This window comes from Cololabis saira, chromosome 8, assembly GCF_033807715.1.
Source record: "Cololabis saira isolate AMF1-May2022 chromosome 8, fColSai1.1, whole genome shotgun sequence".
NCBI lineage: Eukaryota > Metazoa > Chordata > Actinopteri > Beloniformes > Belonidae > Cololabis > Cololabis saira.
The window spans coordinates 15,671,823-15,693,976 of NC_084594.1; the positions used below are offsets into that span (position 1 = coordinate 15,671,823).

The window sequence follows — 22,154 nt, forward strand, 5'->3', positions numbered from 1 at the left end:
AAATAACAAAAATAAAATTAATAAAATCACTGAATCGAAGACAACGGGAATCCATCTCCACGACAACTCCAGCATAATCCTCCTTGCAGTTTCTTAAAAGACACTTAACAACTCTGCGCCTGAATCCCTTTCTGAACAAATGTGCCCGTTAAAGAGGTATGTGATGCTAAAACGATGCGTTTCACAGCTGGGGCTGCATTTCTGGAATTTTCTAAACACTAACAGCTAAAAGTGCCAAACTGAATTATACATAGAGCACTTTGGAGTCCATATTCGTTAGTTAAGGACATGAAAATTGTTTTTGCAAAACAGAGTAACCATCTAAAGAGCTTACTACAGCAGCAAACCCCAGACAACATCTCAATGATACATTCGAAACATTAAAATTACAAATAACCTACGATGGGCATAAAACTGCGACTTGTGAAACACTCCCAGCTGACTAAAAACTTTTATTGACATGCCTGCCAGTTTTCAAGCTATTTTCGATTATGAGTCGAATCAGCAGGTCTAATATTTCTTTTTTCTTGTTAAACAACAGTCTATTGTCACAACATGAGAAGATCTCTACAGGGAGATTTTAGTTTGAGCTTTCCAGTTTTCTTGTTACGGTGGCTAACTGCCTAAAGAGTTTTGCTGGGTCTTTACCTTGTGTCTGACTCGGTGACGTGGCAGGTTTAACTTTGGGCTGTTCTGCAGGTTTGGAGGGTTGTGGCGGAGGAGGCGCAGGTTTCTGTTGCTGTTGCTGCTGTTGATGCTGCTGCTGTTGATGATGCTGCTGTTGATGCTGCTGCTGTTGATGCTGCTGCTGTTGATGCTGCTGCTGTTGATGCTGCTGCTGTTGATGCTGCTGCTGTGGATGCTGCTGCTGTTGATGCTGCTGCTGTTGATGCTGCTGCTGCTGCATGGACGGGGCCTGACTCGTCTCTCTGACCACTAATGAGGTTGGCTTATCTTTATTGTCCTGAACCAATCTGGTAGCCTAAGAGGAAAAAAACAAGAGAGAAATTAAATATAGTTACATGAAGAAACCAAACATAGTTCAGATCAGGGGTGTCAAACCAATTTCTTTCTCGCGGGCCACACGCTCAAAATAACAAAAACGGCGCAAGATTTTTTCTCTCTAATTCTTTTTTTTTTTACTATTGTTATCTAATCCAATATTAGTTAAGTTAATTTTAAAGGAAATATGCACTTGTTTACACTCTAATTATGTAAAATATATTTCTTCAGGATCTTTTCTTGAAATTTCTCGTTTTTTTTCCAAATTATGTAAGATACTTTTAATATAATTTTACAAAGATAAACAGAAACAAGTATGTTTTTTTTTATATTTCGCTTTTTTATAGGAAATGTAATTAAAAGCGAAATCTTTCTTATTACATCCGAGAGTGTTTCTTTGTGATTTAGAGATTTTTCCAGTACAATTAAGTGTATTTATTTTTAAAAATTGGCACGGATATTTACGCCAGTATCCTCGTATTCAAAACTGAAATTATCCGAATAAATATCTTCTATCATCTTTTTTAGCAGTGATATTTTTCCTGCGAAAATATATAATAATAGTCAGTTAATAAAAATAAACAACCGTCTACAAAGAAATAAAATCGGCAAATGCATTCTAGAAAACTAAAAAAATTTCGAAAACTGCTCTTTTTGTGGAATAACGATGGATTTGTAGAAGAAATATATTATCGGATATGCTGCGATTCATGGCAATTATGTATGCCTTCCTTTTTAGTAAATTAACATTTCTGTTCTTTCCGTTGGAAACTTCTCACGGGCCCCATGAAAATCTCTCTCGTGCCGCACATTTGACACCCCTGGTTCAGATCTTGAAATTAGGTCAATACGAACATCGCCACCATTTGAATCTTTTCCTGAACTAAAGACGAGGAAGCAGTTGGTGGAAAAACCAAGTTCACTCCGACTGTTTCCATAGCAATTAAAAGAGCAAGTAACAGCAAAATGCAGCTAATCAAATGCACTTTAATTATTGATCCTCAGCCAGTTTTATTACCCCTGTTAAAGAGAAGTTTTAGCAGCTTGCTGGTCTTAAGTATTCAGGTGTGAGTTAGCACGATGCCAAGAAGGAAAACAATCGGCAATGAGCTTAGAGAACAACTGTTTCTGTCCTCGGGTCTGGGAATGGTTATAAGAACATTTCCAAACTATTTAGAACCTCACTCTAAACGTGAGAGACATGAGGACAATTTTCAAGATAGAAGCCCATCTTAGCAGTCGTTTTCACCACAGAACACCTGAAAACCTTGCAGTCCAACTCGCCTGGATACTACAGGGGTCTAGAGTCAAACGTGAGGCTATTTGTCCAACAACTAAAGCTTGGAAGGAAGCAGATCATTCAGGAGGACAATGATCCCAAGCACATCAGCACATCTACAGCAGAAGTCCAGACTTCAGTCTACTTGAAGCGGCAGACACTGTCACAGAGGAAACTATTATTTCCAACCTCCTGTTCTAAACCCTACTGAATCATAGGGTGCACTTAGTTTTTTCCTGTACTTCTTTCTTTGTGTTACATAGTGACCTGGTGTTGGTAAAGGGACAGGCTTTCTCTTAGAGACGCCTGTATATGAGAAGGAACATCTGAGATAATAACGACACTGCACATTAGGGAGCGTCTGCATTAATGTCAGCGGCTGAAAACTGAAAACCGTCAGGAAAAGATTGCATCAGCGGGAAAACATTCCACCGAGCATCGAAACTCAGAAGATTCCTGTGTTTTTTCACGTGTGTGTCTTGGAGGGGAACTGTGGCCTGTGGGTGTTGTTGGAGCAGTAGCTTTTGTTTTTCTGGTTACCAGTTTCAAAATACCAAAGGCAGGGATGTGTACAAGGAAAATAAAAAAAGGTAATTGAGAAATTCATGTTCCATTAGACACAAATGTGGAACAATAAATAAAAAAAGGACTAATGTGTAGAGAGTGTGCTGCATTAATATGAACGCTAATCTGTCAATAACAGGACATCCAGTCATAGAAAAGAGGTGGCCGTTTGTTTTTTTATGCTAATTAAATTGGATACTGAAGTCTGAGCAATGCTAATCAGAAGCTAAAGGTGGTGATACTAGTTCAGTCGTCTCACAAACACAAACAAGGTGGAATCTGTACGTACCGTTGGCTGTATTTGCAGGTTAATGGCAGTGAGCTGGACCGGCTGAGCTTTGGCGTGGTTGATGGAGGAGTGGAGGGCGTGGGGGCTGACGGTGGAGTGGAAGATGGTGGCCTGCTGGCTGGGAGTGGACGGCTGGTGAGGGGCAGGTTTGGGCAGCACGGGGACGGGGTGCTGTGACGGCTGAATGGAGGCGGTCTGCAGCAGCTGGCCCGTCGTCCTCTGGGAACTTTGGCTCTGCTGAACAACAAACTGCTGCTGTTTGTGCTGCTGCACCAGCGAGTGCGGCTGAATCTGCGTGTACGCTGGAACGAGAACGACAGCAAAGCTCAGTTTTAGCACCGATGCCCAATGTGCTCGCGCTGAACTCTTGATAATGAACCAGATCTGCCGTCTGTTCTCAGCCTAGAGAACATACGACAAAAAGCTTGTGCCTAAACATGAAATCTGGCACAAGAGAGTTTTTAATTGATATTATTATATTCTAGCTTTGAAGCAGTTAAAAAATAAAGATTAGTTTTCTAATGGGCATATTCAGCCACCTTTGAGGATCAAAGCATTTACAGTTGGTAAAAAGGGATTAGGAGCCCTCTGCCTCTGGCTCATAAACGCTGAAAAACAGACGTCTGCACTGTAGATCCCGCTCCACGGTGTTGCCTTCACCTCCGTGCCCCTTGTTCGCAACATGTGATTTCAATAACTTGTTGAAAGATGCACAGACAAGCCCCACAGTTGCAACGCTGGCCTGACCGTTACTCTCAAATTGTTTCAAAATGGTCTGTCATCACCCATCAGTGATTCTGGGGGTCAAAAAAGAAATTCATTTGAAAAAAACTAAAAGACATCCTCAGCTGATGGGTTGCCCCGAAGGCAGAGACACAGCCCATCAATCTTGTATAGCGGTAGCATGTGTGGGTGTTCAATGGCACTAGCCTGAGGCTAGCGTGATATTAGAAATGCCCCAGGAAGAAACACCCCGGGTCAAACACCGTTTACAGACTTAACGTTGACTCGGCAGGACCCCGCCACTATTAACTCCTTCAACAAACTAATAAACTAATCGTCATTTCCAAACCCAATCGAGAACTGCGCAGTGTGAGTAAAAACCAGAGGCGTGCCCGGTGATGTTAATAAACTCTGCGCTAAATCCACAAGTGGAAAACTGCCAAGTCCATCAACAATTGTCTCAGATCCCCCCCCTTTGTCCCTCCTCCCCTCCCTCTGTCCCCCCGTTCTTTTCATGATGTTTTGTGAGGGATAGGCTCCATCTGGTTTCAAAGTTTCCCTGTGAGGCACTAACCGCAGTCTGTACCCTGCCACGGAAAATATAGATGCTTCTATCCAGCAGAGTTTGCATGTCATTAGTGCTTTTAATGCCACGCGATGTGCCGGAGAGCGTTCTCCTCTTCACACAGAGACGCTGTGGAAGTCGCCGGCAGCAAATGTGGTGAGCTGCGGTGCAGAGGGAGGACACGCCGTTAGTTCTTGCAACAACTAAAGTGAGATGACTATTAGCGGGTGGATACAGCCCTGCTGCATTACAATGAAAATACTCTTTACGCTTGGAAAGCTATTTAAACAGTTACTTCAGTTGATAAAAAACATCCATCATTTTAGCTGCTCCGTCTAATTAATAGATGAGAGGCATCATTACTGCCTCTGAGGGGAAGAAAATGTAGCACCGACACACAAAATCTTCAATTTGAGGTTAGAAGAGCGAGAGAGGAGGGAGCTAAACCACATTTTTACAATGGTTTTATTATGGATGCAGACACGCCAGCTGCCCTGTGACTCTGGACTGGCAGAATCCTGGGATTCACAAGCACACATGCTCCTTTAGATGGACTTATGATAACAAAACAATAAGTCGCTCAGATAAATAAACTGAAAAAACACCTAAGTGATTAACAAAAGCATAGAAAAGCTTCCTTCCCGTGCACCAAAATCCATGACTACCAAGAGTTTGTCGAGTGCTTTTGAAGCTAAACAAAAACTGTAAAATCTCAGCCTAGTAATGCGATTACATTTACAACAAGGTGTTGTCATCACCATACCTGAACCCACATGGCTATCAATACCAACCAACTGGATCTGCACGTTGGATGGTTTGGTCAAACTTTCCATTTTAGCCCTAAAGCCGAGGACACACCAACCCGACGTCGCCCGCTGTCGGCCGACTGCTGTGTCGCCTCGCGTCGCCTGTGTCGGGCTCAAAAAGAAGCACTAGACACACTGCAAAAGCGGCCAACTAGCACGTACGTTCTGCGCATGCGTGACAGGTAATTCCCCTCCATACCAGCAGGCAGCGGTAGTCTGTATTCACTCAAAAACAAGGGAAAACCGGAAGCTCTGGGAAGCAGTAAACAAAACAAATAGGCTTCATATTCACACCACATTTCCACACCACTCTCGCTACCACAATGGGTAAAAATAAAGAATCGGCACTGGCGTTGTCAGCCCTCGGCCTTCAGCTTGTGGAAGAAGAAAAGAGCTTTGCTTTCTTAGCTTTGCTTTGGTCATTTCCGTTTCTTCGCTACCTGAACAGCCAATCACAGAGTGAGCTGTTTGACCGACGGCCAACGCCGATTCGACATGTCGAATCAGCTGAAAAGCTGCCGACGGGCGCCTGACCTGTGGCGACGTGCGGGACACACCGGGGAAACTAGGCCGACAGACGCGCACCGACGCTCATCGATGGCCTGACGGCCGACAGTCGGCTTGGTGTGTCAGGGCCTTAAAATGCAGCCAGTGAAACAGCAAAGATGTAAAACCTCCATGAATGAAATCCTGATCCTACCCATGAATGGAGACTCATGAAAGGCTGCTGGTCACTGTGAACTCAGAAAAAGCAAAAGCACGGTCGAAAACCAGCAGAAGCAGAACTTTATTGTATTATGGGACACGTAGAATCCAGGTAATGACCCATACCGAGTGCTACTGCCTGCAAATACCTAATATTTGAGTTGACAGGACATTAATAGATATTGGTGATTCAGCTGTGAAAAATGTGAACATCAATCAGCTAAATAATGAGCGGCTGCTTTTTGGGTATTTACCAAGAATGCACCAGGAACTGTCTTGGTTTTGAGCAACGGCCCACTTAAAGCAGGAGCCCAATGAATCATGAGATTCCCACCCACAGCAAGTGTGAGGGAGGGGGATTTCTGACTCGGTCCGTGCCGGTTATAACCAGTCCTCCTCATGATTCCTGACAACTTTCTCAAGGCCTTAATGAGGAACAGAAAGAAATCTTGGAAGAGGAGAAACACAAGAAATTAATGTTAAATCCGTTCCTCCCTCAAGATCTTGGGATTAGGGACTGGAAAGACGCCCACACATACGGCAAATAATAAACATTTTCGCTTGTGGCCCGTGGACATCCCTTCCCCAAATTAGTGTTCACGGACCTCTCACTGTGTATTGTTGTGCAATATCCTAAAACTGAGGACAGTGTACATTCCTTTCAGCATTTGCAGCACCAGGCTCTGGAAAATCCCTCCGTTTCAACATTCTCGCTGGCTGCCACCTTGGCTTACGTTCAAACACGCCGTGACCTACTACAACACAGAAGCCGCAGCGGGCCTTATTTCATCTCTCCTCACCGCGAGAGAATTCTAAATCAGGTTTGCAGATGTTTTATTGTGTGGGAGTCAGCTTGAAGAGAACACTTCCTCCATAAATTATGTGTCTGACTCATCTGTTTGAAGAAAAAGAAAAGAGAAGCAAACAGTCTCACGTTGAGCAATGAAACAACGGCAGATCCGCGGAGGGGGACCAAAATCACACGCAACGATGTGTTATTAACAAAGCGGAGCGTCGGTTTTGATAAACAATAACGGCGAAAAAGAGGGAATATTTGAGTACAGAAGTCTCTGCATTATATTTGGATTAGGTGGAAAGTGATACTAATCACACCCCGATGCGGTGTCGATGGGAGTGTGGGGGGGCTTGCTGTGCTTTCATAGTAGCTTGTAGCTCTATGTAGCCAATGACAGACAATGACAGAGCAATTTGTCTTGCGGTCGCAGAGACGGACTCTTTTCTTTTGGAGGGTTCATGGTTAAAGACATCACTCAATCAGACAAACCCCGCTGAGCTGAAGTTGTAAGCATAATCAATCACACCTCCTGAACTTTTTTTGTTCTTCTCTCAGGCTAACCGGGCCAGACAACTCTGTGCCGAGTCAAATTAAACAAGAGCATGACTAAGAATTCAAGAAACTGTGTCGTGGACACTAATTACTTAATAAGCTACTAGCGGAAAAGCCCCTTTAATTCTTAATTGCTGTACTGAGCATTTATACGTTTTATCAGACCTTCAAGCTGTAATGGATGAAATATGCAGAACTTTCATTTAAAATGACATCATTCAATAGAAGATGTGGGAGAAGTAAGTTTCTTTTAAGGAAGTTAGCTGTGTTTTAACACTGTGACTGACTTTCTTTTTTTTTTTTTAATATCTTTTTATTATTTTATAATAGGAGCCCCGACAAACATTGACAAAACAAAACAGGAAAAAAAAAAAAAAAAAACATCCAAACACAGACAAAAATTAGACGCAGACAATGGTTAATAAATACAGTGAATACATGAGATAACAGCAACATTTTGACAAATGGTCAACTCATTTAGTGAGTCATGTCAGTCCATATTTTCTCCCCCTAATTGATTTAGGAGTGGAGACCACAGTTCACGGAACATTTGTTCTCGGCCGTGTCCTTTGAGAGTTAGCCTCTCCAATGGGAGGAATTGTATTATTTGTTCTTTGAACATTTCAAAAGGTGGGCAACTGTTCCCCTTTCCAAAGTAGAAGAATACATTTTTTTGCATAATATGTTATCGTAATTAGCAGTCTGTATTTCTTTGAGTCCATTCGTATTTCTGGCAGTTCATTTAATAAATAGGCACATGGGGATAAATCAAATTGTGTCGCCAATGCAGCTTTTGTAAATGAGTGGATAGAGTGACTGACTTTCTAAACATTAACACACTGCCAGCGAGTCTTGAACAGCAGATGACGAAAAAGGTGTTTGCTACTTGTACATCTTATAAGAATGATCTACTTCTGAGGCAGTTACCTTCAGTTTTCATTGAAACAAGAATAAACATTAGTAACCAGTTTGAGATGAGGTCAATGAGGCAAAAATGTATCTACTACAAAGTTAAAGTTATCTTGACGGCGGCCCAGCTGATGACGGGGAGATTGTTCAAATCCTACAAAGCCCGATATAATAAACACACACGGTCCAGCAAATAAATGAGGGGAGAAAAGGTGAGTTTTCATTATATAAAGACCATTTCCACCAAAACAAAGTAATTACGCCGCGAAGCGACTAAATGAACAAACGTATATAAAAAAAAAAACAAGAATGTGAAGATGCCTTCCCATCGGTGTTGGACCATCATGAATCATATTCCCGAGTAAACATCCACTCCATTCATGTCCAAGACTCCGTAACGAATTCAAATCATTTCTGATCTCTAGACACATTTCTGTTATTGGTAAAAGCGCAAACACAAACAGGCACAGCCAGCTGCTATTTTGGGAAAACGTACAATATTCACTTTGTTCTAATGGGATCAAGCAAGCGCATCAGCGGCGGGGAGAGACCGCTGGGACACGACTGCTCCACATCGGGGTGCAGAGAGCACACGCTCAAGGGGTCAACCCATGCAAACAAAGCCAGATGTTATTTGTCAATGAAGTTAATACACAATAAACAAACCCAAACAAACAAACTTAGTGGCATACACAAGCCAAAATTGCCAATTTTGGATAGTCTGTCAAAATGTTGCTCTTACAAATCTCTAACAATTCCGTGTAGGAAAATCTGTTTAGTAAACTAAGCGCTGAGCAGATTTCCAGAGCGTTTAAATTGTCAACACACGGAGGAAATGTTCCCTTAAAGTGGAATTATTGTCACAGCTGGTTGTTTTATTCATGCTGTGTACCATCTTCATTTACTCTGGCCTGATAATCTCCGGTGTGTTCCCTTTATTTTGATACCAAATCTAATCAACTACACCTTGTAATTGCTCAGATAAATTCATTTCAAATTAGATGCGTCATTTGTCAATGCGAGAAACGTCTTGTTGGGCAGGGCTTACAGAGGTGTGGGAATCATAGCAGCTATCAAACAGGAAGAGATGGTCACATTTAGGAGTTAGGACAGAAATAAAATGTGGTAATGCGAAATGTTTATATATATTGGTTACATTTAAAAAAAAACAACAGGTTCTGATGGCCGAGGCCCCATCAGGCAGCCCCGCAGCCTCCTTCACTCCTGATCAATGGCGTATTAACTCCCCAGCATCTCATGTGCACACTTGTCCCTCGTGGCTTGCTGCTATAGCAACCCAAGTTCTTTTTTCCCCTTTCTTTTCTTTCCCTTTTTTTTCCTCCTTAAACCAGACAGCATGCAACTGGATTTTCAGCTTCCATCTTCCCTCATTTTCCACGAATCCATTACTGAAACAAAGCAAGACACGGTTGCGCAGTGACGTGCTCCGATAATCTCTCCTCCCCCTCGCTTTACTAACTCACAACACCACAAATTGTGCATGCTCATTTGAGTAGGCAGATGCCAACAACCCAGTGCATGAACACAGTATTTAGTCTAGAGCAGGTTTATGGTCATGCACACGTGCAGATATGATGGATGCATGCATGCATGGACAAAAATCCTTTTTTTTTTTCCCTTTTTTTTTTACACACTCTCATATCAGGTCCTTCTTAAGAATTAACAAATACATCTGAATGAGAATAATATCCTGCAAACAAATTGGCCCTAATTTGATGTAATCAGGCTGTACTGTTGGCACATGCAGAGCCCTTCGTACATAAAAAAAAAAAGGGAAAAAAGAAAACCACACGTCAAATCCCAATTACTAAGCCAGTCGTTTAAAACACTCTCGCACGGCAGTCTGCCGCTCGCAGCTTTCACGCTCTCCCAAGCCCAACCCTGCACAGCGTCTTTTTAACGCCTGATTTCCTCCCTTCAGTGGGCGAACGGATGTGCGATGCAGGCCGGGACACGTTGCACGAGAGCGCTCGTCAAAGCACCCAGCGTAAACAGTCTCTCATTTAATCCCGCACACAAACAAAGGGGCTCGTTTCTGCCGTGAGCGGTAAATGACAGCTGCCCCAAACCACAGATTTACTTTAAGATTTGAAATGTATACAAAGAGGAACGCCGCGACTGGCGGGACGGTGTAGCTGTTTGGTTTGTCGGCATGAAAAATGATAAACTTCCTACAGAAAATGAGGTGGCGGTGTACAGAAGTCACATGAAACCTTTAAAAAGAAACATGTGGATTGTTTACATTTTACAGTCCGCTTGCTGTGTAAGCCAAGTGGAAATGTCAAAGGATCCAGTACCGTCGGGACGCTACATTACTCGGTCCACACGAGATGCGTGCAGGAAGTGTAACGAAAGGCGAAGGTTAGAGAATGTAATGAATGAAAACCTGATCTACTAGGTTGTGTTCATCCTGCCATCATCGCAGCTGCCTGCTGTACAACACGTCCCACCAATCAATGGAGTCGTTGAGTTTCCTGTTCAGAGCTAAAAACACCCCCACTCATCAAGGAAAACTGCATCTGCTCGCAGCTACTAATCTTTTTCAGCATTTTACAATAATGACAGTATTTTTAAATGTAACTGAAAGTGTAAAAAAAAAAAAAGAAAAAGAAAAATGGGTGACCGAGTGTAATTTAATCTTATTTCAAGCCAAAACCTCTCAATGTTAATCGATGCTTTGTCTGTTTGTTCCACTGGTGCGTAAAGTTAAACATTATAGGAGCAGCTGCAGGAAATTTAGAAGCGCTGCTTAAAAATCAACTTTACTGACAAATTATTTGGTAAAGAAACAGGAATTTATATGAAAAAGCAAACTTCTGTTTTTATTAAAACATAAATAAAAAGACATCTCCTAGTGAAGTAGAAAAAAATTTTAAGCCGCTTTAACAAAACAGATTAACTGCTTGATTACGTCATTCCTGTTGGCCAAATTGTTGTAAAAACATATTTCAGGATTATATCATGTATGTAACATAATTGACATCAGTGTCATCTGAACTCATTTTTTTAAACAATTAAATCTGGGCCAAGAACATACAAACATCAGCTGCTTCTTTAAGATGCATTTTAAATTACTGAACTGGTCAGTCGTTTTCTTTGAAAACGCTGCCGTCAGAGGCCAGAGGTGCTGCGGTTCCATCACATCAGGCCTTTTTAACACTTCAAGACCGTCTGAGGGTTAAAGAATTGTCATATGAGGTCTTGAACATACAGTATGTTGGGAACATAAGTTTAGGTTAGAGGTACCATAACCTAAATGAAGGACTTGACGTCTGACAATATCTTTTTTTCTTGTAAAGAGGCGGTTGTTTTTTTTTCCTTCCTGTTTTTTAAACCAAGATCAATCGGGTGATTCCACATCTAATCAACATGGACAGTAAAATAGAAGGAGGGACTAAATTATTCATCCATCCATGGGGGATCTGCTGGAGCCTATCCCAGCGGTCCACAGGTGATCTGCGGTCCAGGGTTCACCCTGGACAGGTCACCCGTCCAACCCAAGGCCACACAAATGCAGCCACACACACTCACATTCATTCTCGGGTCAATTTAGAATCACTAATTAGTCCGTTGCATCATTTGTGGACTGTGGGAGGAAGCTGGAGCTCCTGGGAAAACAGGTCCCATGCAAGCCATGTAAGTCTATCCCGTAGCTGTCGGGGCTGCGAGGCAACGACACAAACCACCGAGCCACCGGCCTTTCCAGAACACATCCTTATTGATCGCTCTCAGGCGGATGGCAACCTGCGTCACTTTATGACGGCAGCATTAACACTCTTCATCGTCTCTCACTCAGGCACAGACACAGACCCCTAACTCTCGCTCTCCCCTTCATAAAGATACAAGATCTCAGTGGGGATAAGGGGGGAAAAGTAGCTTCGGTGTGTTGAGCATCATTTTGTCACATTGCCAAAAAGATGTGATTCAACAGCTGCAACCTAGAGCTCAGCTCACTTTTGGTTTTAAGTAAATAAAGGAATAAACAAATGAATGAATGAAAATCAAAGGATAACACTGTATTTTATAGGAGACTTATCAATATGTCTTCAAGTTTGTTTAAAAATAAAAAAATATGAATGCCTGTGGGCTTTGAATCATGTTGGAATCACAAGCCCGACTTACCCGGAGCAATCAGAGGCTGAGCACTGATGGCTGTCACGCTGCGGCTCATGTTTAGAGCTCGGACTTCTGTGACCGCTGCGCTGTCCCCCTTCTTCCCTCCGTCAGAGGGGCTGTCGGAGGAGCCGGCCTTCCCCCCCGTGGAGGCCTGGGTCGCCTGGCTGGGATTCTTGATCAGTGAGGCGGGCTGGATGGGAACCGGGCTCTGCTTCAGACTGAGCGCCTGCAGGGTTTGAGTCTGAGATGAGGATGTGGTCGCCCCCTGCTGGCCGCGGATGGCTAGATTCTGGACCTGGTTCTGGAGACACAGACATCAGTGCAGGGCATAAGGAGGTGTTGATAGAGTAAAATTCATCACCTTTGTTTGTCAGAGCTTTGTCCAAAAGTTTAAAAAGATGAACCCCAGGATGAGCCATCAGGCTGTACAACTCCTCACTTGGGGGGAGCAGGTCACAGGAGGTTATGAGATACCTGTGGCACTTTTCCACTAGTACCTACTCCGCCTGGCTCAGTTTGGCGCTTTCCCACTAGGGGTCTAACGTGCAGAGTAGATACTTTTTCTCTGATGTCATCACACTACAGGGCACCGATTAGTCGGGGGGTCAGGATGTGACATCAGCGAAAGAGCGACTCTGACAGCGTTTTTTTGTTAATTTTATTCGACAGGCAATGGCAGCGCAAAAGTCTGTTTCATGATCCAACTCTGAGGCGCAGATGTTCCTAAACCTGGTGGCTGAGGAGAGAACTAAAAAGGGATCTAGACACGGTGGTGCAGCTGGTAGCGCAGCCGTCTCACAGCAAGGTGCTGGGTTCAATTCCCGCCGGGGACCCTGTGGGCATGTTAAGTTCCCCCATGACCTGAGCTCAGTGTAGGGCCTCCCTGGGCTGGTAGAGGGGAGCAATGCACAGGACTGTCAATTACCAGTAGGTAGGAGCACTGGGTGATATAATGGGGAAAACAAATCGGGGATAAAAATATAAATAATAATTTAAAAAAAAAAAGGGGATCTAGACGGGCGATAAGGAACGACCAGATCCACCAGGAGCTCTGTCTCTTCATAGCTGCTCGCAGCTACCAACAACTTTTCAGCAGCGCCGAGACAAACTAATAAAAATTTAAAACTCTCATTTTTTAAAGGAGCATGAGGCAGGATTTATGAAAAAAATCTGTATACATTTTAAGTTTTCTAGTAATAATGTCTGATGAAGCGTTCCAAACCCAAAAGAATGAGCCCTCTAGCGTATCTCTCTGTTGCCTTGAACAGGCTGTGTGCTGCAAAATGTGCTGCAATTGTGACCGGAATTTCCCGCGCTGTCCTGCGGATGTGACGTCAAATGACGCTGCATGCGTGTTCTCGGCGGCGCACGAGTAAACATTGGATACGCGTTTGAGTCATGGAGGCAGCTTCAACTTGAATTGGGACCGAAAACAGATGCTGACATGGCTCATTTCCTACTTACCAGGTAAGATAACATTGTAAGTCATATTTAGAGCTTGATTTGAACGGCGCTCTTGTGCCGGCTTCGCTGTTGGCTGCAGGAACCCCGACGGTCGTCGTGGCGCTAATGAGTCTCATTTCTTATTCTAGCCTCATGCTCCTTTAACTTGATATTGAACACAAGCCACAGACCCAGCAGCACATCTATCATCTCCCCCAGGTTCTACTCTGTTGTTGTCTTCTTCGTTTAGATCACACAATCAAATACGTCACAGCAGCTTCGCTCCAACCCTCCTACTTCTACTCCAGGTGCTGAATTGTGATGGAAAAGAAACCGGGCCGAGCTGAGATGAGTAGAGCCGAGTAGGTACTAGTGGAAAAGTTTTTTCTTTTTTCTTTTGAAAATATGTGGAAAAATATCCCCACTTCTGCATTGCTTTGGTATTTTCTGGATGTAGGTATAAACCTCACCTGCGAGGAAGCTTGTGTGGAAGTGTCTGACTGGACAGCTGTCACCGTGGCAGCGGGAGTGAAGATGAGCTGTGGGGACAGAGGAACCGCCCGGCCCAGGTTCCTCGCCACCTGCACCAGGTTGCTCTGCTGGGCCTGAAAGGTACAACAGAAATCATTCAAATGAGAACGGAAGTGATACAAATGCTTCGACCACAGACAGTTCATTCAAGCATAGTATACAAAAAATAGTATATTAGTTCTGGACAGTTTTGTCAAACTTTTCCCTCTAGAGGGAGACATACATGTATAAATGTACATGTCTTTCTTAAGAGCCTTCATAAAACTGAACATATTCAGCCAACAATTAATCTGTATCTATACATTAGCACCACAAATGTAAAGGTCCCATATTATGCCACTTTGAAGGCTATTCATCTTGAGAAAGTACTGCAATTAACTAGAATAAAGTAGATGCAGAATCCACAAAAACATGCTTTTTTAGATTGTCTCTTTCAACAAGTTCTTCTATCCCGACTTAAAACAACAAAATAGCTTAAAAGAATACTAAAAATAAAGAAAAAACTAAATATTCGGCATTCCAGAAAATGTCTGTGGGGAGTTTTGATTGCGTCTACCAAAGGTTGGATCAGAAATAACATTTATGGCAGTTTTTAAACTCACAATTGTGTTTTTCTGCTACAAACATGGCACCTGACAACGCAATGGTAACGAGGTAGAACAAGTACTTTGTACGCCAGGGCACAACTGATTTGGCAAATTAAAAAACAACCAAACACAAACGCTGTTCCCTGTGCAGGTTGGACAGCATCAGTACGGCATCAGGCTCATTTACTACAGCAGTTTCTGAGTGTGTCAGTGTTGATGCAGGTATGCAAACTCATGTAAATGTGCTGGGGGCCGCGCTCCTCGTGTCTGTGCTCTCACCATCTGTGCGCGCAGGTACATCTGTGCCTGGCTGGCTGTGAGAGTGGGGCTGGATTGGCTGCCGAGCAGAACAGCTTGCTGGGAAATACTGGTGGGGGTGGAGCTGATGCTCTGGGCTCGACTGATCAGCTGAGCTGTCGCCGGGGAGGTGGTCAGGTTGATCTGTGGGGAGAACAGGATCATGGGTTTATCCACAACACTGATATTTGAAGGCAACTCAACGGTCCGTGTACTTCGCGGCCATCCGTTTTTTGTTTTGAAATGACAAAATAAAAATAGAGAAATAATCCAAAATAATCCGTTTCCCATCTTTTGTTTTGATGATAAAAAACGGAAAACGGATCGTTATCCATTATCCGTTATCCGTTAACCGATTTCATTGACGTGTTTGAAAATCGAAATTGGGAATTAAAACAGCGAGTGGAAAACTCTTTTCTCTATTTCCTATTCGTTTCCAAGGATACTGAAAACAAGGATTGGACAAATGGGGGGATTGCACTTGCGCAGTAATAAATGAAGAAAGTTGTTTCTGGTTCTTTTGTTCATCAGATTGAAATTTAACAGTTTTAGATTTTTTTTAATGATGAAACATAAAATAAATCAAATGTGAAACCTGGGAGTGAAACATGAGTTTAATCTGTAATCTGTCTTCACTCCATCATGAAACTGCAGTGATGTTCTGTGACAGTCCGTTCAGCTGCAGCGTAAAAAAAAAAGCAGCGTCCAATCAATAACATGTACTGAACTCTAACATACTGCCCCCCCCCCCCCATTGGAAACGAATAGGAAATAGAGAAAAGAGTTTTCCACTCGCTGTTTTAATTCCCAATTTCGATTTTCAAACACATCAATGAAATCGGTTAACGGATAACGATCCGTTTTCCGTTTTTTATTATCAAAACAAAAGATGGGAAACTGATTATTTTGGATTATTTCTCTATTTTTATTTTGTCATTTCAAAACAAAAAACGGATGGCCGCGAAGTACACAGACCCTTAACCCTCAGATGTAAAAGGATGTGTTAAACTTTCCCCGCTTTATTACCAAAGGTAAGCTCAAACTCGTCAAAAGTAAAAGCTAAACACCAGAAAGAGCTGCCGGCTTTCTGGTTCAAGTGTCAGTTAACTCTCATGATAATCTAACTGGAGAAAAATAACCTAAACCTCATAAAGGAGGCCTGAATGAGGCAGGTTTGACCCTGTAAACGACACTTACCGTAGCCTGAGTGGTGCCTGTTTGCTGAGATGAAGTGCCATTCTGTGAGGAGGTTTGTCGGCCAGCTGCGATGCTGGCCTTCCGCACGGCAACAGAGACACAGGAGGGAGACAGACTGTAATGTTCAGTTTCCAAGGCCTGTCTTTGCAGCAGGTTGACAGCAGAGCTTATCATTTTATTCAAAGTAGAAGTACACACAACATGTGACGGGCGGTTTGCTGACCTGCTGTACGGCAGCGAGGCTCTGCAGCTGAGCGGTGCTGAGACTGTGCTGCTGCTGGAGTGCTGCAGTGTGCAGCATCAGGTGCTGCTGCTGGGCCGCGTACATCTGCTGCAGGTACTGTGCTGCCGTGTTCGGCTGTCTGTGCAACGCCTGCTGGAATACCTGCGAACATAGAAAAATACCCATGATAAGACCAACGTATATACATAAACTGGAGCCCCCACGCTTGTACAGGCAAGCTGATGATGACCATCAATTTCAATCAACAAGCCATCAGAATTTCAACTGCAAACACATTTTTACTGATGCTCCAAAGATCTTTTGTCTCGTTTTCTATGGTGTTTAAAAATAAGACACAGATCATATTTAAAAACGTATGATAAATAATTAATTGAACAGACAAAAAGAAATGTCCAAGCAGAATTAAATTATGAGGTGAATTGATTAATGAGGTTGATAAATGGCCATTTTCAATCATTTTATCAACCAAAGCCTGAGAATATCTCGCTGATTTTTAGACACATGCATCTGCAAGTAGCTCTGTGCATCAGACATGTGAGACTATACCTAGCTGCGTTTAATAAACTTAGTTGTTAAATTAATTTAAGTAATGTTTATTTCAGTTAAGGAAATCTGGCAAACATTTGTTATTTTTAAATTGTTATACATCTCATCGCATGGAGAGGAAAGAAGAGAAATCAGCATAAAAGGGGGTAAAAAAACAGTCAAAGTCAAAATAGAGTCATAAATTGGCAACTGGCGACCCGTAATGTCTAAAAATCAGAAATCCGCCTAAAAATAAAAACCCTCATCAATCGACCACTCAAAATCCGTTGTTGCTTTTCTGAGAAAAAAATGTATAAAATTAAATACACCAATTTTTTCTGCTTCTGAATAACAAACTGATGAAGTTTTCAGTTTCTTGGTCATCACAATTCCAGAGAACACATGTAAAAAAAGACAACTTTTTTCCAGTTTAAGTTATCAACCAGGAATGTATAATGCTCTAACTGCGTGACGTCATACTAGTCAACCTGACTGAAAACAGAAACTGAAATAGTCTCAAACAACCAAGCAATATTTCCAAATCTGGACCCAAGCATCAATAAAACTGTCAGTAAGCAAAAGATCTAGACCCCTTTTAGTAAAAACTTGAAAATGTACAATTCTGAAGCGTTAGAATAAGAATTAGAATTAAAATTAATTAAACCGTAGCAAATCCTTTTATTTCAGATGTATTCAGCTGATTATCTGTTAGTTTTGTGAATGTATGTAAATAACAAAGAAACTCTGCCTGTCAGACAGGAATGAACATTTACTTTATGTCTATACAGGACTGTCTCAGAAAATTAGAATATTGTGATAAAGTTCTTTATTTTCTGTAATGCAATTAAAAAAAAAAATGTCATACATTCTGGATTCATTACAAATCAACTGAAATATTGCAAGCCTTTTATTATTTTAATATTGCTGATTATGGCTTACAGTTTAAGATTAAGATTCACAGAATATTATAATTTTTTTGAGATAGGATATTTGAGTTTTCTTAAGCTGTAAGCCATGATCAGCAATATTAAAATAATAAAAGGCTTGCAATATTTCAGTTGATTTGTAATGAATCCAGAATGTATGATATTTTTGCATTACAGAAAATAAAGGACTTTTTCTGAGACAGTCCTGTAGTTGCAGCATTGGTCACGACGCGTCTCACCCTTCACCCCTGCCAGGTTGCCTAGTAACTAGAGAGGATGTTGACCTGTAGTCTACATTGTCGCAGAGACATCCGGACAAACGCTTCCTTTTTTTAAATCGTTAGCAAACTGAGTGCAAGGACAAGGCGGCTTTAATGCAACAATAACCCTGCTGTCAGAGCATCAGCACTTAAAGTTGAGTGGGTGTCATTCAGAAAGAGACCGAGCCTGTGTAGAGACTAATCCTCAAGTCAAAGGGTCAGAAGAACTCAAGAACAAAAGCATTCCCTCTCCACTTTTGGTTGTTTTACAAGATCATTCAAACATTTCATCAGTTCAGTTTCCCTCACCCTCTTAAGTTTACTTCCAATTAAAAGCAGATTAATGACATGTTTTCCCTGCAGAGCAGCGGTTCAGCGCCTGCTACTTAAACACCAACAGAGGGCAGCAGAGTAAAGAAAGTATTCCTGTATGTTACAGAGGACAGCCATTATTTTAAACTCACCTGCACCGTCTGCCTGTCAGGTATTCCACTGTACACGGATATCTGGGGCAGAGCCTGCCTCCCGGCGGTAGTGCTGATGCTGGTATTATTACTAGTGTAACTACTGGTAGTGTTACTGCTGCTGGTGCTGCTGTTGCCCCCGTGGCCGCTGCTCGTGGACGTGGCAGAAGCAGCAGTGGTGGTAGTGGATGTGCTGCTAGTGTTGACAGCTGTGGTGCTGGAGGAGCTGGTGGTCGAGGAGGAGGAGGAGGAGGTTGTCGAGGAAACGGAAGTGGTCCCAGTACTGCTGGCAGTGGAGGCAGGGGCCACGGGTTCACTCTCCATGGTGCCCTCTGCTCTTCTCACCTTTGACCCCCGGCTTCTCTGAATGGCTCTCCTGTGCCTTGACAGAAAAACAGAGCGACACATAAGAAAAGCGAGGCAAGCAAAGAACCTGTTCAACACGGTATGAGAAGCCAAAATAAGGTCAAAGGCTGCTATGTATCAGGTAAATGTAACAATGATACATGTTCACTACAAAATATGAAGAAATTAAGCACAAAAATATGCATTTTATAAAGAAAAGAATAACCTACTCTTACTTTAGGGACCTAGGGAACTGAAACCAACCAGTTTATTTAGATTTCTTAGCAAGATTATAAAATCAAATGAAAGTACAATCTATTAAACATTTGAAATAATACACAGAGATAGGGCTGGGCGATATATCGAGATTTTAATATATATCGATATATTTTCAAACGCGATATGGTACGAGACAATATCGTTTATATCGATTTAAAAAAAAAAATTTTTTTTTTTTTTTTTGATATAGCTTATTTTGTGACAAATTGACTTGAATGTTTTATTTGAGATTTGCACAAATGTTTTGTTATTTGCACAACTGTCAACCTCAGTGGAAAAGTCTGCCTGCTACTGTCTACATTGTATTAATTGCACAGTGTATTTTAATTGAATTGTTATGCAGGAAAGGGATGTTTGTTTTATTTTATTCAAGAAGCATTTTTATTCTATATATGCAGGCAGTTTATTTTTATTTCATTTGTTTTATACATTTTGATATTGTGCAGACCTCTGTTAATAAAGGAACCTGTGTGACATTTGGCACCAGGCATTGTATTAAAACTGACTGTTTTTTTAAGGGATTGCCTCAGAAAGAAATAAAGCTAACAGAGATGCTAACAGAGATGCTATGCTATAATGCTTTTGGGGAAACCCCAATTATGGCACAGAAAAAATATCGAGATATATATCGAGTATCGCCATTTAGCTAGAAAATATCGAGATATGACTTTTGGTCCATATCGCCCAGCCCTACGTCTATTACAACAGAAGTTGTCTCTAGGATCTTTCCAGAGACCCAGAATATGACCCCCGAGCAATTTTTACATAAACATAACAAAGAATGGCAGGTAAAAACTCCCCTAGTGGGAAAAAAAACCTTCAGCCAAACAGTGGCAAGGAAAAACTCCCTTTAGGAGGGAAGAAACCTTGAGATAAAGAATAAAAACAGTATGAGCAGTAAATGTTGAGTAACATTCAGTCAATGTCAACATTCCTTTAGCTGTAGACTTCAAATCAAATTTTTAGGCCGTGGAGAAATTTGATGGAAACCTGTTCGCCCCGTTTGACCCAAATGATATAGGGTTCAATTAAAAAGAGAAAAGGATCCATAACTTATTTTTGGCAACAAACCCTACAACCTTAATAAGTGATACACCAACCGTGTGACTCGTGACTGGAAAAAGTTCAGACGGACTGGAAATAAAACAGACATCCAGAAAATAGGGAGAAGGGGAAAGGTAAAGATTTTATACACATCAATAAGGAGTACAATTTAATTTATCTCTATGATCTAAAGCAAAGCATATAGGGCTGGGCGATATGGACCAAAAGTCATATCTCGATATTTTCTAGCTAAATGGCGATACTCGATATATATCTCGATATTTTTTCTGTGCCTTAATTGGGGTTTCCCCCAAAGCATTATAGCATAGCATCTCTGTTAGCTTCATTTTTTTCTGAGGCAAACCCTTAAAAAAACAGTCAGTTTTAATACAAAGCCTCGTGCCAAAGTCACACAGGTACATTTATTAACAGAGGTCTGCACAATATCAAAATGTATAAAACAAATGAAATGAAAATAAACTGCCTGCATATATAGAATAAAAATGATTCTTGAATAAAATAAAACAAATATCCCTTTCCTGCATAAAAATTAAATTAAAATACACTGTACAATTAATACAATGTAGACAGTAACAGGCAGACTTTTCCACTGAGGTTGACAGTTGTGCAAATAACAAAACATTTGTGCAAATCTCAAATAAAACATTCAAGTCAATTTGTCACAAAATAAGCTATATCAAAATCATTTAAATTTTTTTTTTTTTTTAAATCGATATAAACGATATTGTCTCGTACCATATCATGTTTGAAAATATATCGATATATATTAAAATCTCGATATATCGCCCAGCCCTAAAAGCATACATGCAAAGTCCCAATAATTATCCGGTTACAGGGGTGGGCTTGAAGGACCCAGGTTCAAGCCCAAGGATGGCTACCAAGATAAACCCCTTTGGGTCCCTGAGCAAGGCCCTTAACCCTAATTGCTCCCCGGGCACCAGAATAATGGCAGCCCACTGCTCCAAGTCTAACTAGTGGTGGGTTAAGCAGAGGACAGTTGTGTTTCCATAAAGTATTATTATCATCCCTTATGGCAGGTTTGAGTCTCAGAAATCAGATTATCTTTTTTCCTGGTCAAGTAAAAGCATCCCAAGTATACAGGAACATCCAAACACTTCTGGTGTGAGCTTTAACTGAGACTTAAAAAATAAGTTTGTTACAGAGTAATGATTTAAAAAAAAAGTTACAAGTTAAAGCTTTTTCTTTTCATTTGTCCACCGAGAATCATCTCCTGTAAAACAGAACTCTAATACAGCAGCATTTCCGGGTGCTGTGATGTAAACAACAAATATCTTTGCCGTTCCTCGTAATGGGGGACGCACCAATTTCTGGGGCATTTTTGTGGACAGTTTGATCTTTTTTTTTAGAAGTTTGTGGATTGTGATTTCCTCCGACTTGATTTCTTTAATTACAGGACTAATGCGCGTACGGCGTCATGTCAACAACGCATTAACTTCCGACCCCACTATTAACACTGTAAATCTTTAGTAGTAAATCAGCTAATAGATGCTGTAATCACCTTTGATTTTGTCCCCTTAAGATTTGATGGCGCTTTGTAAACTGTGTCAGTTGACCCCCCCACCCACACACACACACACACACACACACACACACACACACACACACACACACACACACACACACACACACACACACACACACAC

General features: G+C 41.7%; 1 protein-coding gene across 2 annotated transcripts in view; it reads right to left on the bottom strand.

Moving 5' to 3' along the window:
• The window catches only part of phc2b (polyhomeotic homolog 2b (Drosophila)), a 46,938-nt gene that overhangs the window by 11,681 nt on the left and 13,103 nt on the right, over positions 1 to 22,154 (bottom strand). For both annotated transcript variants that reach the window (XM_061726886.1, XM_061726885.1), the window contains exons 2-9: positions 18,802 to 19,183; positions 16,606 to 16,767; positions 16,383 to 16,460; positions 15,168 to 15,329; positions 14,241 to 14,375; positions 12,334 to 12,628; positions 3,135 to 3,436; positions 649 to 982 (exon numbers count right to left, since the gene is read on the bottom strand). In XM_061726886.1, the coding sequence (XP_061582870.1) occupies positions 649 to 982; positions 3,135 to 3,436; positions 12,334 to 12,628; positions 14,241 to 14,375; positions 15,168 to 15,329; positions 16,383 to 16,460; positions 16,606 to 16,767; positions 18,802 to 19,125 (1,792 nt within the window). In that variant the 5' untranslated portion in view covers positions 19,126 to 19,183. The remainder of the gene's footprint in view (positions 1 to 648; positions 983 to 3,134; positions 3,437 to 12,333; positions 12,629 to 14,240; positions 14,376 to 15,167; positions 15,330 to 16,382; positions 16,461 to 16,605; positions 16,768 to 18,801; positions 19,184 to 22,154) is intronic.